Below are 25,503 nucleotides of genomic sequence, written 5' to 3' on the forward strand. Positions count from 1 at the left end.
GGAGATTGTCTAGACCTGGACCACACCCCTAAATGCATTTAGCAGCTGCCGTGTGATTGGTTGATTAGATAATTGCATTAACGAGAAACTTACAGGTGTTCCTAATAATCCTTTAGGTGAGCGTAGGTCTGCCATGGTGAAGCTACAATGTTCCGAAGATGTACTACTAAAAGCGCATCTTAGATACATGCTTGAAAAAAACGTTACCTTGCATGGCAGCTGGATTCTTGCGATACCATGCGGGAATCGCGGAATCACATATCACAGGAAAACCCATCTTGTCAGGCTTCAAGTAATAGGTTTGTGTCCGAACAACCAGCTGTTCGACTTATATACGTCCTGAGGACCTACTGGCAGCTACGGGTGTGGTTTAAGTGTGTGTGACAGCCACGACGGTTCATTCAAAACAACAATGGTGGACCTGATAGAAAGATTGTTTATCCAATCACATGCCAGGTAAGAGTCTGCCCTTTTCCCAAAAAGTTTCCAATGACCACTTCTGTGTGTAACAAACCATCTGGCGCATCAGGTTAATATAAACGTGGAAAAACCCAGTGAAAGATATTACTTCATTACCAAGGTTGGAATTGAAATCAAAAAAAGGAATATAGGCTACCAGTCACAAAAGTGAAGAGAAATAGTTCTCACATTGAAAATGGTGGCTCAAGCTCACATCCACTCATATTTATCGTAACACAACCTTATAGGTTGATTTTCAAGAACTCCCAAAAAAGGCACATACTACCATTCTAATTACTGCTGCACGGTGGCAGTTTAATCATGTGACCTTAAAGTGCCCATATTATTATTATTATTTTGTGTCTCTAGTGCTTCCACACGCATACAAACTTGGGGGAAAAACCATCCATGCTGTTTTGAGTGAGATACGGGTGTCTGAATGTATCCTGCCTTCAGTCTCTGGTTGAGCTGTTCAAAATCTGCAGGGCTTTGGCCGAAACGAGTGGGCTAACCGCTTGGCTCGTTCTCAATGGCAAAACACTGCTACAACACACACAAGTTCACCATGATCTACAAAAGAACTACTTACATGTCCCTGTTCTGCAGGTATTCCACGCAAAGTTGGAAGTGCGCCCTCGTTTAGAAGAAGACTCCCGGCTAATCTTGCGTTGTACTGACTGAAGTTAGAGAAACAGCAAGCTAGCTGATGTGATCCTTACCTAGCTACTACGCATATGCGACTCCCAACAAAGATGGTACAGAAGTGAGATGCCTCACTCTGTAGCTAAAACAGAGAGCTCAACACACAGGGTGAAAAGAGGAGCTGCAGCAATGTGCAGTACAACAAAAATATGGTGTTTTTTGAAAATAAAACCATGTAAACCTATTCTGGTACAACCTGTAAATACAATTAGGAACCTGAAAATGAGCATAATATGAGCGCTTTAATCATTGTGACGTCATTGCGTCACGGACTAAGATCCTTAAAACTCGCTTACATTTTTAAAATGACAGTTGACTTTTGGTTTCACATGGACACGTCTTCTGAGGGAAAGTCCCATGTTACCTGATTTTCTTTGTCACTTCACTGCCTCGTTTGCTCTCACGATAACTACTACAGCAACGAGAGGTTGCTGCAAGAAACGTAATTGTGGGTCGGTATAAGCCTTGTGCATAATTGACCAATACGGTCGTTTTCTGAGTGAGGACGGGCTGATTTGTCGACATTCATCCCAATAGGTACGTGATGGAGCTAGCTGTAAGAAGCTAAACAGTTCTTATCGCTTCACTCATCCCTTAGTTTTCAAAGTAAGTTTGGGAACTTGCACAGGTTTCATACTGAACTAAAGGTTTAGAGATGTACTGTACATTCTTGGGTTAATCTGAGAAGTTCAGCCAATTAAGCTGTCCTGTGATTTCACTTCACTACTATCCGTCAGTAAGACACAGTCAAGACCTTAAAGGAAAAGTGAGAGGGCTAAAGGATTTTCTTAGAAAACGTTGTGTCAGAACCGCTTGCTGGCTTTAATGAAGGGATGAAGACAATCTGTCGTCTCAACAACCTTTGTATCTGGCTGCCAAACTCTCAAACCATCCACCAAAGATGGAGAGGAACCTTGGAGTTGCAGCCCCGACTCAAAGCAGGCTCTGAGACGACCGGATTAACAGCCAGACAGAAAAATTCAGAGGTGGTCATAAGAGAGAGAGAGAGAGAGAGAGAGAGAGAGAGAGAGAGAGTCACCGCATTGAGTAACTGGTTCCAGCAGGAATCAGCGGGTTTGCGTCTTTCACTATGAGGAAGTAGCGCAGACAGTGTTGACTGATGTATAACCTTTACTTTGTTCAACATATGTATGTTGTGACTGGGAACGTATATACAGTTCTGCCTCATCGCATTAGGACCATGAAGCTTCTTGCCCCACAGCTATTTAATTTGCATCGTTTCATGTGATGACATCATGCAGCTACAGTCAGGACTCGCATCTGTAAAGTCTCTTTGAGCCAGAATCTTACAAAAGCTCTCCGCAAAAGACAAAAAACAGATGCAGAATGTAAGACAGAGCTCTGTTAGCCATTTACAAACGAGTGTATGTGCACACATCAAACCTGGGAGACTTTTTTTAACCTTTTAGAAAATGTGTTGTGGGAACGTTTGAAGATGCCACATGCTGCAAAAGAAAATCCCTCTATATAAGCTTGATGTATGAACAGGGAATCCAGAGAGAGCTCCTAAATCTTTCCACAAAACGTTTGGATTAATTGTAGCTGAGGGCCTGCAGGATGTATGAGGACACAGAGATGTAGTATTGATATGTTTATGCTGCTGAGTTTCTCATATTTATTTCTTTTAGCATTTTAGTAAGCAGAGGTAAACACTTTAAAGGTTGTATAAATGCAAAGATGTTTGTTTTTTGTTGACTAACAGATACGGGACTCTCTAAAACAGGGGTCGTCAAGCCAAGGACCCCTTATCTGAAAGAAAGACGGAGAAGGGACCCCCTACTACATAATTTATAAAATGAAGTTGCATATTTAACTGGGCCTACAATAAAAGCCTAAAGCCTTTATACATAACTTTTTAGTGCATAGAATACTAAGCTATTGCCGTCACACAGAGTGGTTGTGTGCCTGATGCACGTTCTGGTCGCCCACATTTGGTTGTCAGCCAAAGTTCTTCGTCAGCTAGAAAAACCATAACCTAAAAAAAGTTCGGTAACACTTTACTTGAAGGTATCTACATAAGAGTGACATGATGACACTGTCATGAACCAGGGATGGAAATTACATTTTTTGTCCACCGGCCACTGTGGCTGGTGGATTTCAAAATCTACCAGCCACTCAATGTTTTTACCAGCCACTTTCTGGTTTTTAACCGACAATGTGTAACTGCATGTGAAAATTAATACTACAAGATCTACAATACTTAAGCAGTTTATTTAATCTCAAGTCTCAATGAAACACTGACACTTTCTCTTTCTCTCTTATACATACACAAACTTATATACATTTCATTAAATGAGTAGGGCAGATTAAAAAAAAACTAACATTCCTCCACCCATCCTCCCCCCTCCCAGTACAATTCACTCCTGCTCATCAGAATCCGATTCTGAAGTTTCAGAGGTGCTTTCCCGAGCGTTCTTCTTCCCCTCGATGAACTCTGGCCTTCTGGGCCGGATGCTAGCCTGATGCCAGAGCTGGATAGCAGGGGTGGGGTCATAATTCTCAATAGAGGGACTGGATAGCTGGACAGTCAGTAGGTCACAGAGGCTTCTTGATGTAAGACGGGACCTCCAGTCATTTTTCATTAACTTCATTTGATCAGTCGGGGCACTGCGGTTGCAAAGACCTGTTGATTTCTGGCCAGGTCTTCATGTGGAGACTCTCTCCCGTCTCATACAGTCTGGTCTTGAGTATGGTCCACTGATTTGGGATGAGCTCAACAGCGACCCCCGAGGATGTCAGGATGCTCTGGAAGTGTGTAGTTAATTCCTCCACTTCTGATTTTCAATTCTGAAAAAGAGACGGACATAATGAAACAACATTGAGTTATATACTTTCATGACTTTGTAGATGAAATGTTATGTATGAACCTAAACCACATACATACCTTTAGAGCAATCTGCGTCAGGCCAACTGTTCAGATTCACTAACTTTGTAGCTTGGAGAATCCCTATGGTCATGTCGGTGAAACGACGCTGTCATCAGTCTCGTGCTCCTTCATACAGGCTTTCAGCTTGTCTGTGGTACATTTACATTAGTAAGTTTATTTAAGATATTCAGCTAAGCAGCAAACAGTTCTCTGACACTCACCTGGTTTTGTATTTTGTGAGCACTGTTTGGGTGGCTGTCAGGCAGGTGTGTACTTCAGCCACTGTGATAGCTGAGGTTTGAAGAGTCAGAGAGAGGCTGCTGAGGTGAGTCAGGCAATCATGCATGAAGTTGCAAAACATGAAAAATGCTGGATCCCGGCAGGTTTGGAAGTAGTGGCGTGCTTTGCTCTTCTGCACTGCATTCACCCCTTCAGCATCTGGTGACTGAATCTTTATACAAAATCAGTCAAATTAATAAAGAAAAGTCTATTAGTCAATTTAACATTTTTATATAAGTGTTTTATAAGAGTAAGTTAGTTCAATTTATTAAATTACACTGAACAAATTCCTGACAGTAAACGGACCTAACCTTTTAACTTAACATTCGAGTTCTCTACACTGTTATTTAGCTTACCTGGTCTAGGTGCTGGGTAAGTCCCTGGTAACCCCTCAAAAAATGGTCAATGGCCCTGAAGAGGTGAGAAACCCACCTGGTGCCTCCAACCCTAGTTGGTACAAGGGGATTCTGGCCCAGAATCTTGAAGCTGTGCTTTAGGTTTGCCCTGTTGAGAGCACTTTTACAATAGAATGTATGCAGCCCTGACTGCACATCTTCAATCCGTTTTGCCATAGAGCAGCTCTTAATGGCATCCTTGAAAGCTAGTTCCAGGCGGTGTGCCATACAGTGAATACCCAGGACGTGCATGTTACTTCCTCTCAGCCTGCTCACTACTCCTTTACGTGTCCCTGTCATCACCGACGCACCATCAGTTGCACATGCCACCAACTTGGCCTGCCACTCTTCTCCACTGACCTCCCTCATCATGTTGTCTATTGCCTGAGCGATGTTCTCACCGTCTGCTTTCTCCACATCCTGTATCCCTACAAAGTGGACCTCCACCTTGCCTCGGTTGCACAAGCGCGTATACATTTCTTGTTCCATCACGGCAGTGTCAGTAGACCCGTCAGACATAATGGAGAGGAATTTCGCTGCTGCTATCTTTGACTGAAGGGTCTTCCTCTCAGCTGCAGCTATGTGCTTAATAAACACCCTGGCTTGCTTCCGATTCACGTATGTGCTACCTGTGCTGATTCCCTTTTTCTCATCTAATCTATAAAATGAAAATGGAAAAATAAACAATGAAAAGTACAGTTAGAAGTAAATATTGTACCATAGCACTCACGTTATAGGCTACTTTATGCATATAAACTAGCCTAGCTACTGACATTAGTTACATGGGCGCTCTATTCTTCTGACCTTATTCAGCATTTAATCTACAATTCAACATTTCATAGACAAAAAAAACACTTGCATTGCCATTCGTAATCTTGAAATGGCCTTCCTTTTTTCGCGATTGCGTGGGAGTTCCTAAACAGGATTTTCATCTTATCCAACTGGGCCGTCTTCAGGCTGGTAGGTGCCTTCATGGCAGCTGTATTCTCCGGGGCTGCTTTTCCCTGTGCTCTCTTTTTTACCTGGATGTGGCATTTGGACGATTCGTGGTCTTTTATGGCTTCCAGTTTTAGGTTTTTAGTCCCAACAATGAAACTATTAGTTTTGGCATCTTCTGAAGCGTGTTGACGACATACAGAGCAGTACATTATCAGATTTGTCTCGTCGTAAACTAACCAATCGCGGGATTCCCCATTGTCTGCTTTTCTCCATCGTTCTTTAAAAAAACGTTATTTGACTTTCGCCTCTTTGTCCACTGGCTCCTCCTGAGATGTTTTCTCAGCGGACCTCAACGCCTGCGATGTAACGCCACATTTTTTTTTAAAGTGCGCCGCCTCTAAAGTGTCTTTTTTATTTATTTACCCGCCACGGTGGCCGGTAGGTGAAGCGAGTTTACCCGCCACAACACAAAATCACCCGCATTTGGCTGGTGGCGGGTGCTAATTTCCATCCCTGATGCTAATGTTTGCAGCTTGCATTAAATCAGATAAATCAAGCAAGAAAAGAAAGATGACATTGTCATTATTTGCAAAAGCAAAAATGAGTCACTAGAGTTGGCCGACTCACTCAAATGCAAAAAAGAAAAAGACCTTTTCTTAATTTTCTTCTCTTTTTTTTTGCCAAGTCAGTGGTCACATTTTACAGAACCCGACTGATGTGAAGATTGTAATGCTTGTGAAATAGGCCATTGGCTCCAGTTTGAATTCTCACACTTTTCCAGTCTGAAATGTCAGCCACAAGTCTATCAGCACAAAACTTCAATTGAAAAGTTTTAACATCTTTCACAGCCGATCCTATTTAACTTTCCTCACTCCTAAATGCCCAATTATTTTAGTTTATCTTTCAAATAACCACGAGTCGCACTGGCGGAAGGGGATGGTCTGCAGAAAGGTCTCCGTTAGGTGGCTTTATAAGATGTTCTTACAGACGGGTCGACAGCCAAAATCGACAGCCAAAATCGATGGCTGTGGTTCTGCTAAATGGAAAAAAAAAAAAAAAAAAAAGTCGGGCTAAGACTGCTACTCAAATCCGTGGTTACAGAACTGGAGTACACTGTCAACTTTTCTTCCCTTTTTCTGCTTCTGGGTCTTTTTATTTCTTTGAGAAATGCACACTGAGCAAACAAAAATGTCTTATATCATAAATGAGTGTATAAATGTCACATGTAAAAGAAACCATAGTTTGGGCCTTAGTTTAGAAAGTTTTACTCTAAAATATAATATCTATATACTATATTGTAGAGTAAAACTTTCTAAACTAAGCTTTTCGGAGTCACCATTAAGAGAAACAAGGTGATGGAGGATAAAGTACATGTTCTATGTTCCAGTTACCCTTGAACGATCATGTCAGAGAGAGGTGCCAGGAAAAGAAATAAAAAGAGTGCCCATGAAGAGTTGATTTTTTCTTTTTTTTTACAAAGTCCACTTCACTTCACTTCAGTATTTGGTTGGTTGGTTTTGAAGCATTAAAATATTTCTAGTTTTTGCCAAATGGTTGATGAAACCCGTGCCCACCAACAAATTATATTCATGATGACTACATTAATCACATTTCAGTCAATCACACATGCATTAGGAAAGAGTTAGTGTGTGAGGCCCATGAATAGTGCCATTCTGTTTAAGACTTCAGCACACAAACCAAACTAATGTTATTGCAACAGAGCATCCACCTGTTAGCATTACCCACGACTACGAGCTCCCAATCCAAAGATGAAAGAAAGCTGATTGGGGAAACAGGAAACAGGGAGTAACAAGAGCCATTGCCAGGGTTTTCTGAACTATTCACGTTGCTGCGGCAACTTGGCCTTGAGATCTAAGTCGATAGGTTAATAATTACATGAATAGGAAGTCTGCATGCAGACAGGTATGAGGTCAGTATTTCCACGCAGCTGAGTGCTTGTTGTTTCTCTCTGGTGTATGTTGAGAAGCAGCTCTGGAAAATTGAAAGTGATGGCTGCAAAACAGACAATGGAAAATGAAGAACGGGTTCATCGATTGGATTTAAAAAGTAGGTATATGTGACTGAAGGGGGTTTGTACAAATAAGTGTGTGACCATGTTAAATGAACAGCGAGTGAAGGCATGATTATTTGCATTGCAAATTACTTTAACAAGCACAAATTAGCAGGTTGAATTTCAGCACTGACGGTAAAGTCAGACGGAGGGGGGGGGGGGGGTACCAAAATGTTTTCTTTATAATCAGTTCTTGCACTGGGAGAACATGTAAAAAAAAAAAAAAAAATGAAATAGCAACACAAACAAAAACACGGAAAATAATTCCTCAAATGTGAACCAGCTGTTCAGAGTGTGAATGTTCTCCCCTCTGCCTCTGCTTGTTGCTTCGACACAGTGAAGAATTTGGACAAAAGCTGAATGTTTTCCACATTTTACACCCAAAGCTCGCGGGAAGAGTCGCATGCAGGGCTACACGTACGTGCAAACCAAATCCTGTTAACGTGCCAGGCAGGGTGGCAAAATGGCCTGTTGCATGTGTTTGTCTTCCCCTGTGCTTTTCTTTCTTTTTACCTCCGCTGTTTTTCTCGCCAGGTGCTAAGAAGTTGATTGGTTTCCACCTGTGCAGCCCAGTCATGCAGATCATTAGTTCCCTTTTAGTTAGTTCAATGCTACGTTTACACGTGGCCGGCTAGTTTCATAAACGGACATTTCAACCTCTCCGTTTTCAGAAAAGTGTTAGTTTATATGTACCAGTGTATATGTGCCGTCAATGCCGTCAAAAGCATACCAAACCTGTAGGTGGCGGTTTAACGAGAAGCTCAAACCCACGTTAGCCAATCAGAATCCCGACAATAGCAACAACAGCAACCAATCACGTCCTCTTTCTCTCTCTCGGCTGCCTAAACCTCCGTTTGTCTCAGTTTACATGCAAACGTGCAAACGAAGATTTCCTAAATCTGCACTCTGGCCGGAGTTTTTAGAAAGATTCGGTTTCAGAGGAGAATTCTCCGTTTGCGTGTAAACAAAGGTCACAAACGAAGGGAAATGTCTCCGTTTGTAAAAAAAAAACCACGTACGCGTAAACAGGGTCCAAGTTCCACTTTATTTATCCTTAGAAAAGGAAATTTGGTGAGCAGCAGGATATCTGAAAAACACATACACATGTCAGCAACATTATAAACACAATACAGGACACACATCAACACCTTCAATAGAGACACTCCTTTCCCCAAAACCAATGACAGAATCCAGTCGGACCGTACACAGGTCAATATGTCATAATGAACAATGATGGGAATAAATTAATAAATAAACATTTACCGTATATAAAATTTCAAAAGATGTCACTCAAGTGAATTCAGGTTCCTAATAGCCACAGGAATAAAAGAATCCCTGGCACGTTTAGTTCTTAACATAGGCAGCCTAAAACGGCGACCTGAGGAGAGCAGATTAAACTCCCCAAAGAGAGGGTGATGAGGGCAGTTTAAAATTTGGTTAGCCTTACCCCTGACCTGTTTATGATATATATGTTGCAGCTTTGATAACTGTACCCCAACCACCTTAGACGCTACATTTACCAGCTTTGTTAGCTTACGCTTATTGGTCATTGGAAGACCACTGTACCACACCACACAATACCAAATGTCAAGACTGATTCAATTAAACACTGGTAGAACAAAGTCATCATAATCCTGCCTTTTTACAGGCAGCGTCTGTGTTGCTCTCAAAAGATAATATACTGTCAATGATGGTTCCTAAATATTTATATTCATCTACTGTCTCGACAGTAGTAGTTAGGCCTAGTTTTGTTATGATAATCTAATCTGTTATGCACGTCTATATCCCATCATCCTCCACCTTTTGTGAGCCTTTTTATTACATTTAGAAAAGCTGCAAATGAAACACTTCTACTATTTCTACTCCAACTCTGTCAAATAATTGATTGTCGTGTTATTGTCTCCGTTTCAAAAAACGGGGACCTAACAATTGCCATGACATTTTGTGCAGATATTCATATTCCCCCCGAAGGGTAGATCTTAATGACTATCTTGATCCCCTGAAGGTTCCTCCCGTGCCACCAGCAGCTCAAAGTATTCCGGTCCAAAATTTTAATTTGTCCAATATTTTTGTTCATTAAATACCTGCAAAACTAATGACATTCATCATCATCAGCTGTACTTTGTGTTTGGTGCTAATCAGCTAATACATGTTATCGCTCTAAGATGGTGAACAAGGTAAACATTATACCAACATGTTAGCATGCTGGCGTTAATGTCATGAATATACTGGCAGAAGGGATTTATCCTAGCCTTGTCTGTCTTGTTGTTTTTTTTAATGCTCAAATGAAGGGAAACGGTACAAGAGAAAATTATTACCATAATACTGAGAGTGGGAGAAATAACAATGTCCATTCTCGTCCAAACTGTCCTGTAAGTGGAAATGTACACATCTACTTACAAATCCATGACAACTCCTGAGGAATATGCATTCGAAAGCTCCAGAACATAGCTTCTAAATGGGCCTTGTGGTTAGACAGTTTTATCAACTACTGTTGATAAAAAAACAACTAGATTTTGACGTAAGCCAACGTTGGCTAACCAAAGTGAGACCATGCCTTTAAATCTTTCTGCATGCAAAGAATGCAGCGAAAAGTCCAAGTCAAACGAGAATCTTCATCCTTGTGATATAGCTATACTGTAGTTGTGCAGCTGATTGGGCTTCGGTCTCTAATAACTTCTAATGCTGTAAACATGCAGTTTGGGTAGCGGTTTCTCTCTTACACAGATCCTGTTATCCTCTTCTCTGTTTTCCTACCTCCTTCTCATGCACAGACCCAGTGCTTCTCTTCTCTCAGCTCGTGCAGCTCCTCCCACCTGCAGATAAAAGCCAAACTCTCGCCAGAGCTGCTGTTCAGCGTCTGTCCCAAACTCCTCAAAGCTTTGTGATACTTCCACCCTGCAGCAGCAGCAGCAGCAGCAGCAGCAGCAGCACACACACACACACAAAAAGGTAAGTGATGCGTCACCACTGGCACAACAGGATTTGATGATGTTTTGGTTGGCATGGCCACCATGTTTAGGTCTTTTGGTGCAGCAGTAACATCCAGCGAGCCCTCATTAGCTTATGGTTTGATTTGAAACGTATGTGTTTTTCTTGCATGGTTGTCCGATTGCAATGCCTTGACTGGATCATTTTCCCTTTTCTCTTGGAAAAAAAAAAAAAAAAAAGTGCCAAGGCACGTCCCCTTTGAATTCTTGGAACAATACACAAGTAAGGTTTGGGATGGCACGTGAGGAAAAGAACATCAGAAACTTCCAAAATGTTTCATTAGACATCCTGCTTCACAAAAGCCCACTGCGCTGAAGCCTCTGCTGACAGAAGTTTCTGCAGATAACATTTGACAGTTTTCCAAATGCAAAGAACATCCAAAAGAGACACCTGGGAAGAATAACTCAGGCATAAGCTTGTTAAAATAAATGCACGGTGCAGCATCTTGACAGGATTTAGCACCAGTTAGTGGAATGTCTTGACATTTTGGAGATTTTAGTTGCATGTCTTTCAACAGAGGAGAAGTGTAGGCACTTTGTCATGCAACGTTTGAGAAAGAAAATGATTCAGTGTTGAGGTTATTGTAGTTTTAACCGTCCCACATGAATAAGAGAAAACAGGATTAAACTCAGTTTTAGAAAAAAGGGCTTTCTGCCAGCCTCGCTTCTGAGAAATGAGTCAGAGATGGAATCTTTGGGGATCAGGAATTCTTTTAGGCAACTTTCTTCCTACCTAAAACATGCAGAACTGTGTGTTTTCAGTCTTTGGTGTTCTTATTATATACCGTGAGTCAGGTTTTAGATCCCATTTGTGTCCCTTGCTAAAAGAAAATGATTAACCACAGACCAATCCAATCAAACTTAAAATGGCTTTTGATAACATGTCAGTTCAAAATGGCAAACTTGTATCGATGCAAACTGACCAGAAGCTTCAAAAGCTTCCAGATTTTCTGCCTCTCTATCCTTTCTATAACATGATCATGGAATATGTGTGAGTGTGGACCTGCCAGGAAACAGTTGGGAATCCCTGTTTCACACCCATGTCCAAGGTGAAGCTGTTGATTCTGTTTTCTGCTGCAAGTGGGTGGAAATGTTTTCTAATCCCTGCCGTGCCAGATATCTCGCAATGGCATGAAAGCAGACAAGTTTTAGTGGAAATGTGCTTCCAGCTAATGAGCTTCACAGGCCTGCCTGATGAGTTGATTTGACAAGTGTCTTAATAAAATGTAAGATACCGCAAAGGATCTGGGAGAAACTATGTAGATTTTTCTGCAGCTGATTCTAACTTTTAGCCCTTTATTGCCATTTAAAATGATCATGCTTTGCCTTCATTGTAGAGAGAACTCTTAATTAGGGGGAAATGCGGTAAGCTCACATAGTTGCGCCTAAACAAGGTTGCACAATTAAGTTGCTGATGGTTTTTAATTACCGTAACACTCAGTCGCGTAATCCTTGGTGCTCTGAAAGGACTGTTGGCATCAGCAAAATGTTGTAGCAGCACCGTGGAAACACACAAAACACTGTTTTACAGATTGAGGAGGTCATGAAAGCCCAAATCAAGACAATCTAGAGTTTAGGCAATTTTGGGCAATGCATAAGTGTTTGCTTGGTTGTTATGGAAGAGGTTATGGGCCATTTATCCGCCGTGGTATCTTATAGGGACCAACCAAGATGCATTTATTGGTAGTGTTTGTTTTGGACTGCAGGTATTTTCCATATTAGAAAGAGGAAAATTGAAGAAAAAAAAAAGAAAAAAGGATTCCTTACTTCAGCAAACAGTTTAGGGTTAGGGGTCTGAGTGTACATTTACATGATATGAAGCTTAGCTCAATCACTAAATTAGGTTGAAGTTACCTAAAGATGTTTGGTTCAGGATTAACGTTTCGAAGCAGGTCCTAACAAACATGGTCATTGCAGTACAATTGTGTTGTTTTGTGTCCAAGGGCCTTAATGGCATGTTGATAATGTAAATCATCACTTCAAGGCAAAAAATTAAGTTGCAGCAGGGCATTACTGCTGGATTTTGTGACCTTTGGATAGAGCAAGGCTAGCTGTTTCCCCTTGTTTCCAGTCTTTATGCTAAGCTAAGCTAACTGTCTCCTGGCTGTAGCTTTATATGTAGTGTACAGATATGACAGTATATCAATCTCATCTAACTCTCATCATGGAAGGGATTAAGCTTATTTCCCAAAATGTAAGTATTCCATTAAGGTTGTATTCCTTTGTTTCAAAGGATGTGAATGTATCTGATGAAGTTTGTTATTTTCATAAGATAAAAGTTTGTTATTGTTGAGATACTGAGCAGAAGCTGTAGAAACGGAGAAGGTTGCAGAAGCAAACCTGTGTCAAAGTTTGAATCCCCAGACTGTGTAGCTAAATATGTGCAGGAAATGAATCAAATGCTCCTGTAAGCACGCTGTGACTTTATATATTTGTCACTCTGTTAATGTCTCTTGACAGTATTTTCCCACTCAGTCTCGCACTCAGACTCCCTCACAGTTCTCACCTACTGAACGGGAAGTGTTTATGTAGCTCAGAGGGAATGTGTCTCTTGATCCCGCAGCTGCAGCCTCTGTGACTCGAGGCCATGTCTCCAAACACTCCTGCTACCGTGCAGAGCACTGCGGCCTTAGAAATGTCTCAAAATATGAAATATAAATCGCTTTCAAACTGCAGTTGTGGCGATTTTGCATTGGTAATCACGCATGTTTCTGCTCATCTCTCACATTAGCTGCCACAGTGATCCGTGTGGCACCTTAGTTTAAAAACACCAATCTGGAATTACAGCTTTAAATCTTGCAGATTTACTGCAAAGTATCTCTTATCTAAACTGTAGTAGACTGAGTTCTTATTGTCCCTCGTAAATACTGCACTGCAAAAACATCTGGACAGTAGGGAAAGGGAGGATCATATTTTTTCTCTGACTGGCATATTTTACGGTGTGACTGTATAATGCGTTAAGCTTCCCGGGCCTGTAATCATATCCCATTACTGTCACCGGTGAGACGACGCATGCATGTTGCAGCAAGATCTAAATGATCCCGGGCCATTTTATGATCCCAATAAATTGATATGTGTGTAAGAAAGTAGAAAGTCTGTAAATGCAGACAAGCGGAAACCCCGATGATGACTGATCACTTGCAGTCGTAGAGTTACAGATACCCAACATCAATGGGAAACTGTCAGCAATAAACTAAGAAACCATTTCTCAAAGCAACATAAGATCACCACCCAGTCCTTTTTTTTTTATTACCATTAGACTGCTCTCACCCTCCAACGTTCACAAATTACTACTCCTCTGGAAGGTTTCATATACCCACTTGTACTATATTTTTGATGTGCTGTGTGTTTGAATCGCAAAAGCATCCATCTAAGGATGTTTGAAATCTTTAAAGTTATTTGTGGTCAACTTGTGATTATTTTTTTTTTTATTTTGGCATTTTTTAGCCTTATCAGATTCATTGGCAGCGGCAGAGAAATTATTCTGATCCTTTATTTACATAAAAGTATAGTACAGAAGTAATAGCAGCAAAATGTACTTAAAACATCACATATATAAATAATTAATTTTGCAGTAAAATGGCCAGATGTATTATCATATATGACATTAACACTGTTGCATTAATGTGAAAGCAGCATTTTACTGTTGTCGCTGGTGGAGTTGAAGCTAGTTTGAACTAATTTTCTATATAGTTAAGTTGACCAGGAGTTCTCAAACCAGACGCCAAGCCCTGTCCAAAGGATCACAAGATAAATCTGAGGTGTCATGATGTAATTAATGGCGTCTAAAAAACATAAAAATAAAAGTTCTACAACACAAACTTAATTTATTGTCTGGACTTTTCGCTAACATTTAGATTTTTATGTGAAATATTGGGTAATTTGACCTTTTTGGGCTTCAAACAATGATTTTAATAAAAACCATTCGAGAAGCTAAGAGGGGGAATGTCTCTTTGGTGGAACTACTAACAATCTGCAGTATTTTATAAGCTTATCATATGTTGTGTGTTTTTATGTAAAGTCGTAATCTGAAAAGTAATGAGTAAGCTATCTATCGTGGCTAACTATTGTGGGGTAAAAAGCACAACATTTCACTCTCAAATGCAGTAAGTAGAAGTATAAAATAGTACTTTTGAAATGATGTTCAGCACTTGAGTAAATCTATGTAGTTACTTTCCACTGTTCGTTGGAATGAAACAGAAGGGAGACAACATGTGGCCTCTTGCACAGTGTGGGCTGTTTCATTCCCATTTGCACAGTACATAAAATATATTTATGCAGCTGCAAACTGCAGAATTCCCCACTGGAGTCTGTGGTCTTAGCAGAGTATAAGTGATCAGATCTGATTATTGGCCAAACATTGTTATTGCCTATGAAAATAATCATTCACTAGTGGGGTGTCCCTTTGAGAGCCAGTGCAAACATATGAGAGAGCAAGAAAAAAAATTTGGCAAAATTGCATGAAGTTCAGGCAAAAACTCAGTCTGAAAGTCTGATAACCTCACAAGTGTTTCTTCCTGCTGTGCAAGATAGTGGAACATGTCTTCCCTTCCTTGATTCCCATTGCCTTCCTTCTCTCTAAGCATATGATTTTTTTTGTTAAAGTATCTAAAGACTTGAAGTGCTTCTTAGTTCTGCTATTAAATGCCGTCCACTGACACTAGATACTCTGTTTTGACGGAACTCAAAGCTAATAGGAAAATAATTCTCCTCCGAATTTTGTCTGAAATGAAAATTGTGGCCAGACATTGGGTGACTTGTGGTTCCCAGAGCTGTAGGAGAGGGGAAATCTGTCAATGAGATGGGTGAAGAGGTCGGACAGACTGTGAGTGTGAGGGAGGTGTATGTGCAATTATGTGCATGTACGTACGTGTATGTCAAAGGTTAGAGGAGCAGTAAGCAAACACTGCTGTTGCCAATTTGAAACTCATCCGGATGCTACTTCCCCTCGTGGTTATTTGGAACATCAGTTTGAAATGGGTTACCACCTTAAAACGAGGCCTCTCAATCCACCTAAAGGTCAGCTAACCCCTCGTCGGCCTTGTCGAGTTTGAGGCTGTAGGCGTCTCCGAAAAGGCGACTGCGTCCTTCGCCCTGCAAAGAGATCGAGTAGGTGTGAAGGAATGCTGTAAAAGAGCAAAATAGGTTGGAGAGGAACTGGAGCAGACAAAGAAAACGGCGGGATAAATTGAGGCGGGATAAATCACCTGCTTGGAGACAGAAAGGTCAATGGATGCCGAAAAGAAAAACAGCTTCAGGTCCAGAATATGCTCCGAATATGACTTGTGGTTTGTGAGAGTAGAGACTGTTGTGGATGGAAAAAGGCAGGCATGGTGCACATAACCAACGTCCAGTATTAATTACAACAACAACAAAAATATGTGATTGTACAAAAGTGTTTAAACCAGCCTGCAGACAGTCTGTGTCAAGCTAGCACATTTAGTTCTCCACCCAGTCTGTGGAAAACACCAGTAAACAAGGCAGACTGATACAAGTATTGATGGATTGAAGACGTAATTCAGTGATAGAGTTTGGCGCCCTCTATTGAAGCACCATCCTCACTGCTGGCTTTGTTTGCAGTGAGACACATCATCTCTTTATCTGAAATCTACATTTTATTATTTATAAAAGTGATTCCTTTTAACTGTATAAAGATGCATACAGTAAGCCATGTTATACTGTATACAAGCAAGGCTGCAGCTGATCGTTTGGTCTGTGAAATGTCAGAAGAAAATAAAAACTGCCCATGATCATTACCCAGAGAACCAGGTGATGTCTAAAAGTTGCTTGTTTTGTGCAAGCGACAGTCCAAACACCAGAAGGTTTAACTTGTTATCATATAATTCAAAGACAATTTGAAAAACTGTGACCAGGAAATTAGTGGCATTTTTGCTTAAAAATAGTTTTTAATCAAAATTGCCAGTACATTTTCTGTTGTTGGAGTAATCTCTTGTGACTCTTGCCTGCACAAACTACTGCAGATCTTCGCCCACAGAATCAAAGTAGAGGTGGACAGTGTTTTTCTTACAAAGGTTAGGTAATAACGGCAACAACTCACACACACGTGCATGGAAAAAGTCACACACACACACACACACACACAAACAGGTGCATTCCCCAGATGTTGTCTTGGCGCTTATGCTACGTCTGTCAGCTGATCATTGCATTCTTGTGTGCGTGTGTGTGTGTGCGTGTGTGTGTGTGTGTGTGTGTGTGTGTGTGTGTGTGTGTGTGTGTGTGTGTGTGTGTGTAAATAAACGTTTTCATACTGCACTGACAGAGTACGTGCACGTATTTTGCATTATTTCAAAAACACTGCTGTTTGGCTTATTTTTCAGAAAGACAAATATATACAAGGCTTATATTCTCCTAGGGTTATTTGGAAATCATAAATAAGATACAATTTGTAAGCATGTGTTTGTTTTCCATTTCACATTCTTCTACATTCACATATGACCCTAAATAATTGGGTGTCTCCAAGGTGTCTTCATTTAGGTATGATGACAGTTTGTTTTTAGCTGCCCGCTTTCATTGGAAAAGAGAGCCTCTCTGCAATCAGTTTAAAACACAAAAGCCAGGCCCGACCACAAGCAATTAAGATTGGCACCCGTATCTGTAAGCAATGACATGCCTCTCTTCCTCATCGTTTGTTTATCGAGCGGTAGAGTCCCCCCATCTGGAATCGGTCAGGAGAGGAACACAAAGGAGAAATGGAAATTTGATTATTTTCAAAGCCAAGCTGGAGGTGATAAAAGACGTGTGGCTCATCACCAAGCGGGGCCGGCTGTGGTTGTAAGTGTTGGCAAAGAGGTTCAAAGGAACCAGCATTTATTCTGGGGCAGACTATCTCTGTTGCATGGGATTGTCATCAAGCAAGGGGTGAGGAGGTGTCTAAAGAGTCCTCATCAAATGGTGTGTACAAGATGAAAGATTTAAAAAAATAAAATAAAATAAGCAAGAAAGTTGTTTGAAAAATGGATCCTGTTTGGTCTTTGTTGTTGAGATTTAAGGATGTCAAGTCAAGGAGATAGTTAATATCGAACCATCTGTATACATATATACAGTGGGATGAAATTTCGTTCTTTGAGTAAAGTGTTGCAACAATAACATAAAGCATGAAAAAAGTACAAAGGACTACACAACGTGCAAATATGCAATGGTAATTATCCAGTGAGTATGATGCATTTTGTAGCAGCCAATGCAAAATAAATATATATTTTAGCACGTGAACCCTAGCTGTCTTGTCTAATAGTTGCCAGACTTTGTACAATGTGTTATTTTTTTTGGATGGTTCAATATAAACGTAATTCCCTTATAGGCTCATCGATAAGAAGGCATTGGGTATATACTAGTTCTGTAAGTATGCATCACCCTTTAGAATCTTCTCTAGCCAGATGACAAGAACGTATTTTATCTGGTCCATACACACTCTACAAAATAGGTATGGCTCCAGGAAGTGACAGCACCTGAACACACCTTACACAACAAGATGACAGATGAAAGAAACAAGATACAAAGTGTATTAGTGAGCTTTAGAGGTGCTGGTAGACAGGTGGTGTTTCCCCTTGTTTCCAGTCTTTGTGCTAAGCTAAGATGGTGCTAGCACCATTTCTACTGTACAGACATTAGGCTATGTTCACACTTGGCGTCTTTTTTTACGCTGCCAATGCCTGTTTGACATTATAATCCTATGGAGTAAACTGTGGTTTCAAAAAAGTCTTGAGTGCTTTTTGAAATGCCACCACCGACTTCTTTTTTGCAGCTCAGAGCGTCTTCTTGAAGTTGAAAAAAGTTCAACTGTTCTGGAAAAACCAAACGCCCTACGTCATACGCTTTTTTGACAGCCAACCAATGACAAGCGGAGTTGCCAGACCTGTCATTTTCATAACAACAAGAAAAGATTTTGTTGGAGCCATACCTGCCAACATTTGGTTTTCAAAAATCCAGGAGATTTGGGCTACTGTTCACTTAACAGTAAGACCCGCTGTGTTTTAATGTGCTAGTTAATGTGATTTTTCCCGCCGTGCGCTACATTAAAATCAATGCAACACACCTTACAAAAAGCGTGGAGGTTGTCGATATGACTCGTTAAGATGCATGTAAATTGTTGCGCCCAACACTGTTGAAATTCAAAGCTATATTTCCATTTCTTTGCGGGAACACCGCCTTCACCTGCCATTTTTATCAGCTCGCTTTCGGGTCTGAACTTTCCACAAAGCTTGTGTAGACATCAACTGCGCAACTGGGTTATGGGTTGCCAGGTTGAGGTGACAAACGGGTTGAAAATGTTGTGTGGATTGTGTGAACCAACCAACGCGCGCGAGTCAACTTTTTTCTTGTCAAAAAATGACGGCAAGTGTGAACACAGCCTATCAATCTTCTCATCTAACTCTCGGCAAGAACGTTAAGCGCATTTCACGAAAGGGCTGCTTGTTGGGAAACACGCTGGTGTTGTCAACTGTAGGAAAAGTAGTTCAGTAGCTAAAAATAGAAAAAGGTGCGGACACTGTCTGGTGAAACTGACCCAATACACCTTTTTCACAACAGACATTTTGACCTGTCATAGTAGAAAAGCACAGGTGAATTTAATTACATTTATGATGGCTGCGTTCCACTTCGGGGAGGTCCCGGTATCGTGCACACTGGCTCACTGGGACACTTAATGGAACTGAGCCATCTTCAATCAATGTTCTAATGTTATACATCTGAGAGGATTCGCTTCTCATTTGCAATTTTTGTCAGATCTGAAAGATCAAAGTCATCATGATACACTTAGATTATACACTCCCCTCCTCCCCCCCTCTCTGGTTAGCCTCAAACACCATATGAATGCATGATCATCTAATCTAGTCCCTTGGTGATATCGCGGGCAAAAACTCTCCAGCAAATTCCGGAAAGAGTTATTTTGTTAGAAATATTGGCTGTACAGTGAAAGATAAGACATGGAATTTCAGCTCCACTGTGCTTTTGAATAGCTCGACAAATCACTACACACTGCTATTTGCTGATCAATCAGTTATAATTGAAGGCTCATGTTGTGCTGGAGAAAGTAGTTTCTGGAAGTTGGGGTGATTAAGGAAAATATTTTATTTTGTTGTGTTGAAACATTTTCCATACTGGGTAATCAGAAATTGTAATATTCCGAGTAAGTGTAATGTTTTCATAATGCAATCATAATCCTGTGGTACAGACATGGTCACTTCAATAGAACTTTTTCACAGCAGACATTTTGACAAGAAAAGCACTCTCTCTTCTCTCTAAGTGTTCAAATCAAATAAAGAAATAAAACCAAAAAAGGACTCTTATCTTTTAGACAGGTAGCGGTGCTGTTATGATTTGCTTTGACTCAGCTTTTACAAGATTCAGTGTGCAAAAACTCTAAATCCAAAATGATCTACCCCTAATTCTAAATTGTGAAATCACTTACAGTTATTTATAACTGCTTACACACGTTTTCAAAACTCCACACGCAATTCCCCAAACTGCACAAATAAAATGCAAAATGCATTGTATCTCTTTCAAAATGAAACACTGCATTCAAAATACTATAAACACATCTTAAATTAAGCATGTGGATCAAATGGATGTTTTTTATTACTGTAATAGTATATTTTTGGATATACCATGTACACACTGTTGTTCTAAATCGAAAGCTCTTGTCTTTCATAGGCTAATAACTACATTTCCATACAATGTTCTAGAGTGAAAGTACTCTGCTGAGAGGGGTTGAAAAGCAAACTGTAAACACCAATGCAATGTTGAAACAGAAAATATTTATTTGGCAAAACATTACTGTTGTAGCCGTAGCACAGTGTTACACAGCATACAAGAATCATTTCTATCATATTTAGAATAAAGAACAAATTTGTGTGTTTTTAAAACATGTTTATCTTGTGTCATGTAACTGAATGTTATATTATCAAGAGATGGAATTGTTTTTGAATATATGACTGTTATCGTTTATGTTTTACTGTATTACTTCATGTATTCATATGATTTGTTGAAGAATATTGTGAGTTGGGTTATCAATAAGTGTGGCCCTGATCTCTCCTCTTCTTTGCCCTCATCGTCTTCAAACACGTCCTCTTCTTCTTCCTCCTCATCCTCTTCTTCCAACCCTTCCTCTTTGAACTCGTCCCTCGTTGTCGTCCCCCTGCCTCTCCGTCCTACTCCCCTTGCTCTCGGTCTATTGTTGGCATCCATTGATTAAAACAAATCTGATCTGGTAATCTGACCTTTGACCTATTTATCGGCCTATACTAAAGCAGTGATTGGTTAGTGATTAGTTTGGCAGTTAGTGTTTGCATATGGGTGTTAACATGGTGAATAAGTGTAGCATTTTGATTGGATGTGTTTGGAAAAGGAAGGCAAGTCACTTCCTGTTAGATTTTTGTGTCCTAGGTAGAGAATTGTGTGTAGTGTTTGAAAAAAGTGTTTCATGCAATTGAAAACGGAGTGAATTGCTTAGAAATAGATTATGGTTTTGGAGATTTGGTGTGTAGTTTTGCTCTTTGAGTGCGAGGTTTCAAAAATCATGTGACATGTAAAGATTTAGTGTGTAAACTGTTGTAAACTGTTTGTTGAAATTAGATGTTGAAGAGACCTGCACAGTGTTTCTGCAGTAAATATCGTATAGTACAGTTTTTTTATTATATAGATAAACTTAAAGCCAAAAGTGCAAACATTGTCATACAATACAGCAAAAAGTCTAGAACTGCTCCACTAAATTGAACAGGATGTGTTTTTTTTCTGCTTCTTCTCTGTAAGCCATGTAGACTTGACGTATCCTTGGAGATAGGAGGGAACGTGTGTTTCAAAGCACCGCTCTGTCCTCCCTTGTTATGCTGACTTCTTGTTTTTACGGAGGTAGTCTCCTTCCCTCGCCAAGCACATGTTCCCTTCTTTGAGTGCAGGGAAAAGTTTGCAAAGGTTTTTTTTAGGATTTTTCCTTTATTTAGAACAGCTGAAGAGAGACAGGAAACGGGGGAGAGAGAGGGGGATGACATGCAACAAAGGGCCAGATACGAACCCGGGCCGCTGGCAAGGACTGAGCCTACATGGGGTGCGCACTCTACCAGGTGAGCTATAGGCCAGGAATACAAGGGGTTTTGACTAGAGTGTTCAGCAGTTTAAAATCCTCATGTAGGAAATTGCGTTCAATTTAGAGGAATAATACTTCATCAGTTGCTGGTGTTGATGTTTAACAAATGATTTGTTCCAGCACTGGGATTTGAGGAAACATACAAAAAAAGCTATTTAGTCTGGTCATAATAGCTGTATGTGGCATTGAAACAGACCAAGCAGTTTTCAATTTAAATTCCATTAAACTTTGTATTTGCCCCATTTTCTCTACAAAACAATTTTGGGAATTTAAAAGCACACATTTAGTCGTTTTGGCTTTCTTTGGCTTTCTTACAATGCCAGTTCAATTCCAAGGTTGAAAAGGTCTTGCCAGTTAGTACTCTAGACTTGATTGATTACATGATCTTGTTAATGGGTACTTCATTTCAGATTTTGTTGTACAACAAGTTCATTTATTTTCAATTGTGGTGAAACGGTCCAAACTAAGATGTTGGGACTAATACTGTATTTAAATAGCTGTCATGTATTGTATTATATAATACGATATAATATACATGATATAATATAAATAGTATTCTTCTGCTGTGGTTATTAAATTGAAAGTGAAACAGATCAAAGGTCAGTTACAGACTTTACTTGAAAGGGATTTCAGTCTCACAGGTGGACAGGGTGTGCAGGCTCTGTCCATGGTGCACGATTTTGAAAATCCTCTGAATTCAGTCAGATTGCTGTGATGACCAAAAAAATGTGTATGAGATGTTATTTATTGTACATTGTTATGAATATATGACTATGTTACTATGTTACTATGGAAAAAATCGTGTATGACTAAGATGTCCCCTTACATTTTTTTGTTCTTTTCTATTTATCTTTGTGCATTCCCATTCCCACAGCTATTTTTCATTTTATTTTCATATAAAAAGATTGCAGCCTGAGACTTCTCACTTCCCTTACAAAGCCTTATACCAGGCTTTATATCTAGCTCCTAGCTTCCTGCAAAGAAACAGTTTTATTACTTTACAGTTGTTACATTTATTTTTTTAAACCTCTGTCCTTACATTCTTCAAGGAAGAGGTGTGTATCAGCATAACGGTATCGAGGCTAAAATATGTCTACCAAGTGGAGATGGCAGCTTAGTGTTATAAACCCCAGGTTTCTGCGAAAGGTCACTGCTTGACATTCATTGAACCTGAATATTTTCACAGGGCCCAGCTGGATTGCAGCAAACACCTGGCTGGATCCTGTGCATGACCACCGTCCCACTCATGTCTTGGAAAAGACACAGAAACGCGACTTAAAGTGAGGGGAAGTAGAAGAGAAACCAGACACCAGCCAGAGGGAGCGACAACCTTCAGTTTGAGAGGAGGAAAAATCTCAAAGTAAGAGAATTTGTCGTTTTGCATGGTGGGACCTGTGTCTGTTTGACCATAACATATTAATTTAAATCAAATAAAAAGGTGGATCACGTGTCAAACAGTGTTTGGTACATGTCTTTTGATTTCTACTATTTATACATATATATGCAGGGTTCAAAATTAACTTTTTTGTCCGCCAGCCAAATTGGCTAGTGAAGTTTCGAATTTCACCAGCCACTCAATAAGATTTCCATTGTTTTTTTTGCTGGTGAGTAAAACAAACCTACCAGCCATTTGTGTATTTTACCAGCAATTTTGAACCCTGGATATAGTATTTAAAACTTTGTACAAAAACATGTCACCTGAATTTATGTTGATGTATATAGCAGCAACATACTGTACATTACTGACTTCAGTGAACAATTTGGATATTTTAGCTGCAATGACTAAGGGACATATTGTTGTTTTTAGACTTAAATGTATTGATTTATAATGGTAAACCAGACATTGCAGCCAAATTACACTTAATATTGTCAAAATCAACCTTAACCTTTGTTGCGTACTCTGATACCTATTTGCATCTGTAACTCTTGTGCAGATGAACTACACAGATTAGCGAGTGCATGCTAAAAATATTGTACAGTAGACATATTCAGCCTGACACTCCTTAGGTTGCTATTTTAGTAATTGCCCAGAAAAATGTGTGCAAGTCTTATTTCCAAAAACCCCACAGCTAAGAAAAACATACATTCACCCATCACTGTTTTACTGTTTTTACACTGTGCTCCTGGCATGTTCAAAACTGACCACGTCCCCTTTGGGGCCTCTTAATTACGATATGTTCTAGGAGCATGTGCTTTGTGTAATTCATGTCAAGGATATGAGACTCTGAGGCTTTGACACAGTGTGTTTGAATATATGTGTAAACAACAGGAAAGAAGGACCAAAGTTTTTTGTTTTGCTGCAGTAGGTTTTTATGATTTCTTGATTCAGCTGCAAGATTGAAGAGCACAGCCTATTGGAATGGACTAACATGCTGTTAAGGGAAATGGTGTGTGTCCAGTTATGTATCCCAGTGGTGTAAGCAGCATATTACAAACTTCTTTGCTGGAAAGTAAATGTAAACTTGAGCGACGATATAAAGCATTCATTCAAGATAGAGGATTAGCTATTAGTGCTAATGCCAAAGTGCGTTAGCACACATTAAAATTGACCTGAACTTGTTTTGGGGTGCTGTCCATGTTTTCGTCTTTAACTTTGACCCTGTGTTGTGTTTTCACTTCATGAAAGTTATTTGGAACATTTTGGTCATCGAAAAATGTCTTGTTCAGCGTTCGGTAGCACCTTGCCAACAAAGCTAATGCTAATGTTAGCTGGTACTGTAACTTTAAGGAAAGTTTGACGATTTTCAACCAGCTGCCGTACATGCAAGCGAACAGCGCCAGTTCCCTGGGGTCTGTGTTTACCCGCCAGTAAAACTCTGCCAGATGACTTGTTTCAGCCAGTTGCAAATCTGCAACTTTAGCGTTTATCTTAGCACAGTGCCATTGAAACCATACACGACACAGGCTTAGCCGCATCATCCTCCCAACCTCCACAAAATTGTCACGTCCAGATTGAATGAAAGCAAGATTGTGACAGCCAAATTGCCGCTATTAAATCGTTAGTCCACAAACCAATGGGTGACTTCACTGCTGCTATGTCCATTATTTTTTCAAGTCTATGCTCTGAAGGGAGAAAACAACCCAGTCATATGGGATATGTTGGCTTTGACTTTTGGATACTACAAATGTATTCAAAAAACCTGTCTGGACACACTATCCTGTTGCATTATGGGAAGTGTAGGATGTAGTGGGTTTTTTAACTTGCCAAATACAATATACTTAAAGTCAGGATATCTTAAAATAACCATAAGGCTGCACAATCATATGCATTTGTTATGTTATAATCTGTTATATTAATGTTTTTTTCTCTTTGAGTTGCAAAGAGACCTAGTTGTATACATATACAACTATTTGTGTTAAATATTTACTTATTTTCTTCTCCACTGCAGAAAATGGCAACTGTACCCCTCCACTCTTTCTATCTACTCATCACAATTTTCCGGCTGTGTTTATTACACTTGGCCCACGGTGGGGCATATTATGGACATAAACAGCCACCTCAACACCACCAGCCCCTGCCACAGTACAATGATGGGTATCCTCAGCAGCAGTTTTTGGGGAACGAGATGCCATTACTTCCTCAGTACGGAAAAGAGCTTCCTCAGCTGCCTCTCCAAAAAGGCAAAGAGAGGCCACTGACTGAAGGCAAAGGTGCAGCCAACTAGATAGTGGAAAATACA

The 25,503-nt window shown here is 40.1% G+C and overlaps 1 protein-coding gene across 1 annotated transcript in view; it reads left to right on the forward strand.

Moving 5' to 3' along the window:
• Positions 1-25,503, forward strand: part of col8a1b (collagen, type VIII, alpha 1b) — a 50,272-nt gene that overhangs the window by 21,480 nt on the left and 3,289 nt on the right. The window contains exons 4-6 of the mRNA XM_028572295.1: positions 10,507-10,684; positions 23,010-23,183; positions 25,213-25,474. Coding sequence (XP_028428096.1) covers positions 25,216-25,474 — 259 coding nt within the window. The 5' untranslated portion in view covers positions 10,507-10,684; positions 23,010-23,183; positions 25,213-25,215. The remainder of the gene's footprint in view (positions 1-10,506; positions 10,685-23,009; positions 23,184-25,212; positions 25,475-25,503) is intronic.

The sequence above is a fragment of the Perca flavescens genome, chromosome 24, assembly GCF_004354835.1.
Source record: "Perca flavescens isolate YP-PL-M2 chromosome 24, PFLA_1.0, whole genome shotgun sequence".
In the NCBI taxonomy this organism is placed as follows: domain Eukaryota; kingdom Metazoa; phylum Chordata; class Actinopteri; order Perciformes; family Percidae; genus Perca; species Perca flavescens.